Source organism: Barbus barbus (assembly GCF_936440315.1).
Source record: "Barbus barbus genome assembly, chromosome: 1".
Lineage (NCBI taxonomy): Eukaryota > Metazoa > Chordata > Actinopteri > Cypriniformes > Cyprinidae > Barbus > Barbus barbus.
Genome location: NC_136729.1, coordinates 17,084,145 through 17,096,851, shown reverse-complemented (window position 1 = coordinate 17,096,851; position 12,707 = coordinate 17,084,145). Strand labels below are relative to the sequence as shown.

General features: G+C 36.1%; 2 protein-coding genes across 2 annotated transcripts; both read right to left on the bottom strand.

Moving 5' to 3' along the window:
• Positions 1-95: 95 nt before the first annotated feature.
• On the bottom strand, positions 96-5,733 carry LOC306873270 (ras-related protein Rab-8B). The gene is made up of 8 exons (XM_079422441.1): positions 5,474-5,733; positions 3,784-3,844; positions 3,365-3,425; positions 3,191-3,268; positions 3,026-3,115; positions 2,826-2,891; positions 2,644-2,694; positions 96-2,428 (listed from the first exon to the last, which is right to left on the bottom strand). The coding sequence occupies exons 1-8, from the start codon at positions 5,595-5,597 to the stop codon at positions 2,336-2,338; spliced, it is 624 nt and encodes a 207-aa protein (XP_079278567.1). The 5' UTR covers positions 5,598-5,733; the 3' UTR covers positions 96-2,335.
• A 2,292-nt stretch (positions 5,734-8,025) lies between these two features.
• Positions 8,026-10,988, bottom strand: LOC306872992 (uncharacterized protein). Its single transcript, XM_079421977.1, has 6 exons — positions 10,682-10,988; positions 10,446-10,535; positions 9,913-10,096; positions 9,293-9,484; positions 8,541-9,194; positions 8,026-8,457 (listed from the first exon to the last, which is right to left on the bottom strand). Exons 1-6 carry the CDS (start codon positions 10,906-10,908, stop codon positions 8,416-8,418), a joined length of 1,389 nt encoding a protein of 462 aa, XP_079278103.1. The 5' UTR covers positions 10,909-10,988; the 3' UTR covers positions 8,026-8,415.
• Between the last annotated feature and the right edge of the window lie 1,719 nt (positions 10,989-12,707).

The window sequence follows — 12,707 nt, the reverse complement described above, 5'->3', positions numbered from 1 at the left end:
CTTTCCATATACCTAATAATATAATATTATATAAATTATATAGTATTATTTCATACGGTAAAGGATCATAAAGAATAAATAAGGCACTTGTAAATAACTTAGAAAAGATATTTTATTCTTTTTTACATAATCTGTTAACTCTGACATATTACAGTGCAGACAAGAAAATCAAGGAAGACGTTATAAAATAGGACACAAAAGCTTGCATCGAATGGTCAGTAAGACTTTATGCTCATATGGGAGGCTGAGTGCTGTCACGGTTTCATTGAAAAATATGCAAATGTGCCTGCATGCATATTCAAAACATGACTACTGGGCAATTAAAAGAATAGTTCACTCGAAAATTATGATTCTATTATCATTTGCCTACCCTCATGTTGCTTCAAACCTGTATGACTTTCTACACAACACAAATCAGCATATTTTAAAGAATGTTTTAACCAAATCATTGACTTCCATTGTATGGACAAAAAACACACATTTCTCGTTCCAAAAATACTTTCTTTTATGTTCCACAGAACAAAGAAAGCCAGGTTTGGACTGACATGAGGGTGAGCTAATGAAGTTTTATTTCTGGGTGAACTATCACTTTAATTGGAAATGGCACGCCTCACGAGCAGGGGTTCTTTCAAACAGATGCACAAAGCCAATAGAACTCGAGCAATCGTACACCCTTAAACATAAACAGTAGAATCAATTATTCATTCTGAGTAACTTCTGAAATATCTAGGTTGATTCTCAGCATTTTAGTTTGTGTTCTTAATTTGTAACAGGTCCACATGGAATCTGTACATGGAAAGATCTGCAGATTTACACAGAATTGGAATATTTCTCATACATTAAGGAAATGAGAGTTTAGTACTCTCAGCTCTGGTTAACCATGTTTAAATGTAAATTCCATGTATTTTTTCCCCACAGAATCAGTGATAAACATCTGCAAATTCCACATGGGCCTGGTAATAGCCCAGTAAGCTCAAAGGGCACTTGAACACATTCAAGCTATTACAATCTTTCATTCTTTTTTTAAGTGGCTGACTTCTAATAGGTGGGACTTTAAGTGGCTTATGAAGTGAGGAGGTTCTACAAGAGACCCACACACACACAAATAACAGTGCATGACTTCAAAAACAAAAAACAAAAAGATACTGCTGCAGTGGTGCTGTAAACACTACACGACTTCACACTCATAAGAGTCTTATAAAAGAGGGAATTACAAAAGACAACGTACAGAATACTGTGACGACATTTAAATGAGTTAAAAAAATAAGTATTAACAAATCAATCTCACATAAGCACAGGTTAACATGCTTTAGGTGCTTCATATGCAGTGAGTAAAAGATGCTTGCGTCGATAGAGTATAAAAATATAATACCATTAGTAAATGTAATACTGTATATAATAATATACAGGGCCTAGCTGGCTGCTGCTTCAACAAGCATTAGGAAATGGTTCCTAGTCCTCTCTCTTTATTCTTGTATTTCTTTTCCATGCTCAATATATATGAGAGATTACAACCAAAAAAGAAAGAAAAAGGAGGAGAAAGATTTTGACTGTTAGTATCCATCACAGTTTCAATTTCTTTTTACTTTGGTCTCTGTTACAGTTAAATTTAATGACAAAGTCAGGGAAAGGGGGAAGACTAAGACCTGTGGAACACTGCCTTCTATTCCACAGTTTATTGCGGCTTTGGAACAGTAACTAAAAACACAATTAAGGACATATCAAATGGGAGACTTAAAATATAACAAAACATAACATTCAACAACAAAAATGTATGTATATATATATATATATATATAGCATGTCCTTCAGTTTGACCAATATTTAACTGTCAAACCATCAGGTTCTTCAGTCGCTACTTTAGGTCCACAATCTTTATTGCCAAAAACTGCATAATAGCAGGAGTTTGATATACTGTAATCTCTTCATATATTTTCCTTCATTAAATGGTGCTTTAATAAAACATTTAAAATCAGCGTGACTATAAATTGACTATATGTAATTAATTATTTTAAAGAAAAAAAAAAGGCTCTCAAAATTCAAATTAAGCTACACTAAATTGGGACTGATCCAGGAGGTTAAGGGGTAGGTAGATGGATATTTTGGCTTAAAAGGAACGTTTCGGGAACAGCGCAAGAGTCCTTTATCTAGCACACTCTCTTCAGGCCTTCAATACGTATAGATGAGGCAGGCTAAAGTCCAGAGCTCTCAGCAGCAGCTAACAGCTGAAAGTCCAGTGGTACTGTAAACCCTTACATAAACACACACGCGCGCACGCCAGACACACAATGAGAAATGAAATCATTCACACACTGAGGCTGCAGAAGTTGCCGGGTTAGAGCAGAGTGCAGCGGAAGAAGCTTGGCTTCTTGGATCGACTCTCTGTGATTTTGACTGCTCCTCCTCCTCCCGAAGGGTTATTCTCATTCTAAACACAAAGATGCAAGCAAACAAGAATCCATTCAGCATTAGTGTTAGGCATAAAACCACATTTAAAAGTTTTTTTAACACAATAAAGACATTGCAAAAATACTAACATCTTATATTTCTGCATTTGAGTCAGTGAGTAGTACTAAGCTTAACCATTGTCTGAGATTCAAGATGATAAACATTTTCTACATGATTGTAATATTTCATTCTCACCATTTTTCTGTTTAATCTGGTCATGATGTCTCTAGCAAGAGTGACAAAGGCCTAGCATTGAAGAAAACATGCCATTAGATTAGATGAGAAAAAAATGCAAATCTTGTTCAAATAAATGAATCAACATTAGATAACTAATTATTTCCAAAAAAGACTGATTTTAACAAGAGAATTTCCCCCACCTCTTCAACGTTTGTGCTAGATTTTGCACTTGTTTCCAAGAACTTGATTCCATAATCAATAGCTAGCTGTAGCAGGAAAAAAAGGGAACTGTTTAAATAAACACATCAGCATTTTTACATACTTGCTTGTTCTGGACTGAGGTTTGCTTCATAAAATAGATTTTCAGTCATTTGAAAAATACTTTTTTAATGATACACACCTTTTCCCCTCTTTCTTTTGAAACTTGCCTCTTATCATTCATGTCACATTTGTTACCCAATATCATCCGTTCCACATCTGATGATGCATGCTGACAAAACAGACAGGGAAAATGAATCTCACTTTAAATTAAGTGAAAACTTCATGCATTAGATCTGTTTCTCACCTCTTCAATGTTCCTGATCCAGTTCTTGATGTTGTCAAATGATTTCTCATTTGTGATATCGTACACCAGCATAATTCCCTGTGAAAATGACAGAAAAGAAACACATAGATTAGGCAACATAACCTGTGCAGAAGCATATCTAGCATTATTTGCTCAAGAGAATAAGACCATTACCATTGCTCCTCTATAATATGCAGTGGTGATGGTTCTGAACCTCTCCTGTCCGGCTGTATCCCTTTATAGCAAATTTAAAAACACATTTAAAAATTGTTTGTACACACAATTTATACCAGGCTTGCCCAAACTTTTTACTAAGAAAGGCCAAAAAAAATCTAACTTGATTGATGGTTGTGGGGCTAATGTAAGTCCTGCATATCATCCAATTGCGTATCATTGAATTTGAAATAAAATTCAATTATATTCCAAAGCAATACAAAAAAACTCAAACAAATTAGAAATCAAAATGTGCTTTAATGGAATGTTTTTTTCTTCCCCTATTTTTCCCCCATTTGTGATATGGCATAGCGGCCAAATCTTTTCACAGGTTTGGGCATCTTTGCTTTATACAGTATAATGCAGACTTGTGCTCTCACCAGATCTGAAGCTTGATCTTCTTCCCATCCAGCTCAATTGTTCTGATTTTAAAGTCAATCCCTGCAATAATAATGTTTAGAAATAAGTGATGTGAAACACTTCATCTCAAAACCTAGTGTTCACACAACAGAAACCAGTCCTGTCATGACACAATGTGAAACTGACTCATTTCAGAACACCTCACAAATCTTTCCACTTAGGGGACAGTTGCATTAGCACCTTGGCGTAACCATGGAGATGGAATGTGTAGAAAGGTCAGAATGGTGTAACATATATCTGACCGACTCTGCAAAAGGCTTTGCACATGCATATAAACCTGTTGCATTCAGTAGCAACAGAACGTGGCCCCTGATTATGGCAATCATGAGAAAACTTGGCAGTGTGTATTGAGGTATTCAATCCTGCCACTAGTGAAAGCTCAGACAGGACATGGGACAGGAAGTGACAAAGCAGTATTGTCCATGGCAATAGGGGAAGTCTGTGGCATAACAATGACAAAAGGTCAAGGAACTCTCGCACGGGTTTCGCACAGGAAATGACGTATTGGACCACAGTAGAGACAAGCTTACCTATGGGTGTGTCAAAAATATCACAACAAGTAACTTGGTCAAAAGCTATGAGCTTGGTGAAATAGTCCATGTATGTTTGTACAAATTCTTGTGATGTGTTTATTCTGACTTTGAGGGTTTTATATTCTAGAATAACACTATAGGTCTGCTGACTTAAGAAACAGATGCTGCTTCTGTAATAGTGTTAAAATCACGACGAAAAGGAAGTAGCTACAGATCTTTTCTTTCTGTGACGTACATCCGACTGAAAGAGATTACCAAAAAAGAAAAAATGCAGGGTGAGGACTTTCAATCCATTGGTGGTTGATTAGATTTTAAGATGTGGGCGTGGCACTCAAAAGTGAAGGGAAATGAATGTGAGCTTGCAGGGGCGAGGTTTAAGTCCTGCATATGTCACCAGAGAGAAGTCTGTCCTTTTAACCAGAAGGGTCAATTGTGAGATCAAAACATGAAACATATAATTTACACAGATTAATTGTTCGAAATAGGATCGATTTACAAAACAAAAGCATGAAATACATTTAAATTTCAAGCCGACTTTAAAGTAAAAAAGTGCACGTAGGAACTGATGTACCATTACAAATGTAACCTCATGGTGTAAGCAATCAGATGTTGATGAGATAAGCCACCTGTGACAGCACACATGCCCATTTCTTAATCTTACTCAAGTAAAGTGCTCGCTCTGGCCCTCTTGAACTCTTGTTTAGTGGTAAAATGTGACTCTACACGTCTCTTTAACCACAGAAACGAAAGTGCAGTCCAGCCCACACCGCTAGCACAGCCCAGCTAATCACAATGCAATCATGCTAGCTCTACAAACGCAGCATGCTTGTAACGCCTTGTTCAAATTACAGTTTAAATTAGTATATTCCAAGTGATGCTGACATTTCATTATGTAAAATAGGGCTTTTATCATTTTAAACGCTAATAAAACACACGTCGATGAATAGCTGAAGTGAACGGGTTGTCACATCCATCCACGGCCTCTTCCTGTCACTTCAGCAGACAGTCAGATGTGTGTAAACCTCCACATAACACTACAACAGCTTATTTCTCCTCCCGCAGGACCACATAAGAGGCATTCCTGTAATGTACACACAGAAGCCACAGCTGAACTGACCTATAGTGGAGATGAAGGTGGTGTTGAACGCGTCCTCACTGAATCGAAACAGCAGACACGTCTTGCCCACTCCGCTGTCTCCGATGAGCAGCAGTTTGAACAGATAATCGTACGTTTTCGCCATGCTTTCTGTTTCTCCTGTCTGTCTGGCTACCTTGCTTCAGCTCGGTAGCAGAGTAACGTTATTCGGCTAAGGGTACATAAAAGATGCGCTTGAACTTCTGTTTCCGACTTTGCTGCTCACAGCACACAGTGGGCGTGTCCGCCGTGATGTCAAGAGCGAAAGAAGGTTTGTTATTGGTTAGGAAACTTGGGTTAGTCATAAAAAAAGAGGATAAGCGGATAAGTCATATTTATTAGATAAAAGTCGAAATATACTAAGTCATAAATTATGAGGAATTTGTCATAATGATTATGGCAGTTATGACAGTCAAAACTATGAAATAAAAAGTAATATTTATGAAATTAAAAACTTTTGACTATCTCAAAATAATGACTCATAATTTTTATTTTTATAATTATGACTTAGTATTTATTTTTTTATGTCAGAATTATTATACAAATCATTTGTTTCTTATATAGCAGAAATTCTTTCTTATACTTCTTGATTTAAAAAATAGCTAAACGTACTATATCTCTATGTGAAGCTTTATTTATGACAATATCGTGCTGTTTTTTTCCTTTTTTATTTTCATATTTATTTATTTCTCTTTTCCTAGATGTTGTAGCTATATGTTCAACAAAACATACTGCATTTTGCAGCTGATCATGTTTATTAAATATAATTTGATTGTCAATTAGAAAAATTACAGAAGGTACTACTAATGGGATTTTGCTTCATCGCAATTATTCTCTTTTGAACCCTTTCACTAGAAAGTTAATTCGCTGATTTGTTCATTGATACATTTTTAATATTTAAGCAAGATGTTTGAATATGTGAAGTGGGTGGAGAATCTATGCGTGCGTTAGGTGAAAAAAAAACTTCATAGACCTTCACTGCATAGGACACGCCCGTATTTTCTCACTTTTCCTAACTCCTTTGGAAGTTTCCTCCCTTCTCTCTGTGCAGTAGGCTATTTAGATGCATTTCCGGGTCACGCGCTTTAGAACGGAGCAGCGTCATTTTGTTCCAATATTGAGACACCCTGTTACTTTCACATATATCTGGGTAACACCGGACTATTTGATCCAAATGATTCATGATGCGGTGTTATTTCACTTTGTCATATTAATACCCATATCTATGTCAGGTTTCTGAATTATACATTATATGATTATCATTTTAGGGACAAACCTGTTGTTCACACCAAATTTCCATTTGGCCTATTTGATTTCTCCATATGTCATTTTTGTTTTTAAACAATATGAAACATTTAAACTGTGGTGGAAATAATGTCCCCGCCTGCTGGAGGACACTGAAACTTCATCACTGCTCTGGAGCCACAAAGGCACTGATAGGTAAATCTCCTATTGCATCAGTATTTTCAACGAGTTTGCATTTAATCTACCTTGAAATGTAAAATAGTACAGCAGATTAGAACATCTGGCCTGTCAGAAGACAAACAAACAGAATTTGTTTCACTGGTTAAGAAACTGAGGTTGGCGTGTTACCAGATTTAAGTCACTTGTTCATTTCTGCAATGATTATCTTTCTACAGGATTTTTTTACTATTAGAACTGATTAATGTGAACCTAATATTTTATTTAACGAATATGTTGCCGTTCTCACAGTTATATTTTAGGCTGAGATTACTGTAGATATTATTTGTCAGTCTCCCTATTCAGGTCTAGTTTAAATAAAGACAATTCGATTTCATCTGTTTTTGAATTAATAGTCCATTTCGTATGCTGGCTCCCAACTTGGTACCTCTACGGACCTCGTATTAACTCATCTGTTGATTAAGGGCTGTTTGCCTTTAACAGTCATGATGAGGGATTGTTTTGTTATCTTGTATGACCTGTCTTCATGTTCTCCTCAGTGAAATGAAGGTAAGCAGGCATGGGTGGAGATGGAAAGCACTTCTTCACTTTGAGAACATGATCTTCAAGACACTTAATTTCATCATGTGAGTATTGTACACCTTAAAGTATAAGCATGTATAATTATCCTGAATCATACGTTTTTCATCAATCTAATACAGTGAAGCCCCTGAAAGATTGTTTTCAGCTGCTAGCTTGATTTTCAAGCTTGATGGCTAAAAAATGCAAACACAGTTTATTATATAGCATAAGGCTGTTAAGAAACCTTTAAAAGTTGACCTGCATTGGCATGAGGTTGTAAGTGGATCGATATTTAGAGTCCAAACCATTTGGAAATGTTTCAGTGGCTCAGAGATGTGATTATATCACCATCCATTAAGTCAGCTATTATCCGTAATGGATCACATAGTACTCTTAGTGGTGGGCAAAATGACAGAAGGTCTATATTCTAAACTTTTTTTCTACAGTTTATTCTATATGAATATAAAATAGGGGAGCACATCACTTTAAAGGAGATAGAAAGCACAAAGCAGTCAATCTACTCAATACTAACCTCATACAGAACACTCATTGTATATTATCCCCATGCTTTATTCAGTTATGCTGTGCAGTGTTATGGGTTCAGATGTGTAGAGAAAGGCTATTGTATCATACAAACAGTGTGGATTACGCAGGTCTAAGCAGGTCTAGTCTACATTGAAAGATAAAGTCCTGGGAAAATAGTTGGAAATTCAGTCATAACAATAGATGTAATCAGAGCAGGTGTTTTATCATAACCATCTCATTGTACCATTGTATTTGCATAAAAAAAATCAGTATTTTGTAAGTGTAGAAACCATCCTGTACTGTATACTGTTGTGTGTATACTGTGCACACCAACATAAAAATGACTTTAAATGAAATATTAAATGAAAACATTAAAGGAAATATTTTTCTCAGTTTTTGCATTCACCTGATGACTATTACTTCTTATTCTCCAGTCGAAGTTTCCACCACTTATGATTCTGTAAATAATAATAGTTATTTTTATACAAAATAATCAGTAGAAGAATTATGTATATTTGTTTGTTATTATATCAGGTCTCACCTTCTTCCCCATGATGCTTGGAGTATGGGGTTGCATCTCATCCAAACTTGCATACGTGTTGCTGTCTGTCACTCGGATGTCCTCATAGGTGTTGCTCTCAGCTATGTGTTCATAGGTATTACTGTCACGTTGTTCAGGTATGTCTTGATAGGGGTTTTCTGCTAAAAGGATGTTGTCGATGGGCTTTATACGGTTGTCATATTCTTGCTTGGGCTGGTCTATCTCTCCAGCACACACCACAGATGAGGTCTGGTAGAGTGGGTTGGGCTGTAGGGCTTCTTGGTCAGTATAGGGCACTCTGAAAGCTCCACTATTGCGCTTTTTTAGATCAAGGACAGCGTAAGAACAGGAGGCTGTTTTGGGTGGAGCTAAAGGAGGTGGTTCAGGGGTGGAGGGCATAATGTTAGAAGAATTATAAGTTAAAGACTGATTGTTTTCATCGTGGAGAGGCAACTTAAATTGAGAGTTGTAGCCCTCTGTGTCAAAGGTATCGCTTTTTTTGCTGTTTTCTCTCTCATCGCCTCCTGACCTTCCAGATGTCCTTGATTCTGAAAAGCTGTGCTGTTCTTGTGATGGATTTGAACCAGGAAAACCAGCGCTTAAGGAATTCCGAAGTGGTGTATTCTTCTTTGGCAATGGTGGAACTTTAGTACCCTAATGATTTATACAACACATTGAATTTCAACATATAGATATGTAAAAAGTTTTTACATCATAGAATTAGCCATGGTTACTAGAGCTAACTTGGTTACCTGAGACAGGCTGTTCCTGTCAATAGAGGTGGAGATCGCGAGTTTCCGGCCACTTTTAGAATACAGAACAGGAGGTGTGCTGTGCGGGATATTGGTAGTTTGTTCCCATAAACTTCTTAGAGCCTTAACGCTAACAGCCGCATTGACTGTGGGCTTATTTTGAACCACATCATAAAGCTCATTTTTGCCATCCTAGAAGAATGACGATGCAAAAGGACATGCATTGTAAAACATTTCCTACCATGTTGATATTCTCTTTGTTTTCATGTTTTTAAAGGTGAACTTAGTATTTTGTTGTATTAGGATGTTGTGCTTGCAAATATGCCCTACATTCAAACAATTTCCCTTCCGATGCCATTAATGATTTATTCACAGTTAACCATGATTTGTTTTTTTCCATAAGCAAATCTGTCTAATAACAGGGGATTGCCCAGATAAAGTGTGTGAAATTTGGCTGGTCATGTGATCAAATAAAGGCTAATTATATTAAATAGATTCTTCATCTAATGTGATTGAACATGGTTTTAAAAGTAGCCTACTATACATTTATTTATTAACTTTTTTAATGAAGAATAATTACTGAGTGCACCTTTAAAAAGAATGCAAATTTTGATTGATACCTCTTCCACAGAGTCCATATCTGTGTAATATGAAGTCAGGTACTCTCCAAAAGGCTGGATCGGTGTGGTTTTAAAGTGATTGATCAGCTCTGTGAGACTGTTATGAGTGGTGGAATCACCAGAAACGACGAACAGGCCAGTCTTGGTTTGATTTATGACAAAATGGCGACAACGATCCTGTCCTCTGTCAGCATAAAGCATTAGAGAAATGAAACAACCGAAAACACTGCAGCTTCAAATACTTTTTTAAAGGTTGGAACCATTTATTTTCCCTCTACATTGTAGGGGTTTTAACATACTTCTACAGAATTGATTTATCTTAGTTACTGTTCAGTTCAGCATCTACTAATACATTTCAAAAGGCTTTAAAATTTTAAATATTGTATTTACTTTATTGAGCTGTAAACTAGTAAGTAAAAAGATGATTAATTAGTTATTATATAGCTTGTTGTTAGTTCATGTTGGCTAATGCATTAAATATTGTTAACAAATGAGATATTATGGTAGTGTAACAGAAAAGTGGTTATTCTTACTTGTATGAAAGAATATATCCAATGGCTTTTTCACTGAGTCTTATAAGGAAGCAACCAACATTCTTGTCTCTGAGCCGATCTTCTGCTTCACTGCAAACAGCAACAGTTACAACAGTTCACCAGTGCAACTGCCTCAATTCACAATCATAAACATTTGCATCTCATTCACCAATACAGTATTTAATTTGTTCTGATGCTTTTAAAGCTCATAAAGCTTATCTATCATTAGTTCTTACTGTCTGGAAATGAAGCCCTGGAACCAGGGTGGAAAACTTCCATCACACAAGATGAGCACAGCCTGAGTCTCCACAAACCACTTGAGAATGTGCTCCTTCTGTAGTCCTCTGTCCATGGTGAGGTCTTCCCCTGTACCCTCCATTCTTTCCACCTGCTTCTCATTTAATTTCTCAGATATCTTCATCTTCTGGTACAAGGCTGCCTCTATTTGCTCCATTGTGAGCATCTCCCTCCCTGCACAAATGCACTGTACGCATCCAGTAAAGCCAACTTTCCACCGTTAAACATTCATAACATCACTTACTCACTGCACCAGGAAGACGGGCACACTTCATTTGCTTAGTTTCCGCCAACGTAAATGTGTGAGCTTGCAAATGTAAAAGGTTCTATTGTTTGAGTTTATCTGCCTGTATAGTCAATAACGGCTTACGGGTTCTTCTTCCGTCTGAAATGCAGTCTTCTATAAATATTAAAGATTAAACACCTGGTTTGGATTTGGAAAACAGATTGGATCAGGAAGTATAACCACTGCCCACTTTTATAAAGTATTAATATGTAACAAATGAATGTGCATTTCAGAAGTTTATTATTATTAATAGAATTTTTGTGTGTCACACTACCAATGTCAAATTGTTCACATTATTGCCGTGTTTTGAATTTTTTTTTGATGATTTTGATTATCGGCCTCAAAGTATAAAGGACAATGTGATGCAAGCGTGGATTTTTTATTTTAATATTAGGCCTCAAAATTTGCATGTCAGCTAGATATGTACCTACGTTTTCATGTAACATTGAATTTTAACAGTGTTTTAGATTAAATGATAAAAAAAATAAAGGAATTAGTCCTAAATATATGCTGAAGCAATTTATGCTGTTCTATGAGGAATATGTTTTCAGTTTATGAATTAAATCCAATAAATATATACATTTTTGATGGGGCAAAGAGTGAAAAATGTCTATGTAGTTTAACAAAGTAAATTTCTCATTAAAAGAATCCATTTTTGTTATTTACTAAGAATCTGTTTTTGTTATTTACTTAAAAGTATTTGCAAGTGCTTTATTAGGTCATTACAAAAACGACATACAACTGTTTGTCACATGTTTAAAATGATAAGCTTTAGCACATGTCAGCAGTAAACAGAATAGAAGAGTGAGACAACGGACAACATTTAGCATTCTGACTTTGATCCACAGCGACAACAACGACCGTCTGACCTAGATATAATTCAGAAGAATCCCTTATGTGTTATTTTTTTGTCAAGAGACAAGCCTGACAATCTGTTGTCGTTTTTATGCTCCGGCATGAGTTCAACAGGTGGCGTGTCCACATTTAGAAACACGCTGCTGCTTTGGACGTTTTTCCAAAGGTCTGCGAAGAAAGTCGCGTGAGTGCATGATAGGATTCAGAAACGTAACAGATTTGTTGGTATTGACAGGTAGGTACATTTCTTGTTCTTTTACTTACTTTTAATAAATACATTAGACATGCAATTGTCACACGGACTCTTTAGATTAGTCCTTATGTTACCGCTGCGGGGAGTGCATTTTGATGATTTTAATTGCAGTTACTTTTAATTTCTTTAATTTTCTAGTTTCGAAAATTAAAAACAGATGAAGGGAGTGAAAATACGCCGTCTTTTTGGAGATCTGCTATTGATCAGGTGTTATGACGATCACACCTACCTCCAGGATGAACAGTAATTAAAATAGTCGTGTGTGTGTGTGTGTGTGTGTGTGTGTGTGTGTGTGTGTGTGTGTGTGTCAGGGAAAAAGTGCTTCTTTTTCGAAAGAAGCATCGAAAAATTTAGAAGTGTTACAACATAGGAAGCATATCTTGTCAGTTAGAAAATACCTGTCAAAATTGACATTTTCCATTGTGCATTTTGTGAGTTTTCCATTTTTTCTATATTCCAGACACCAGTTTTTCTTGGATAAATTTAAGCTAAATATAGGTGAGGCCTCATCCTTATCTTTCACACTTAAGTAAGATCTAAATTTGTCCCACCATCATGAAATATTTAGGTC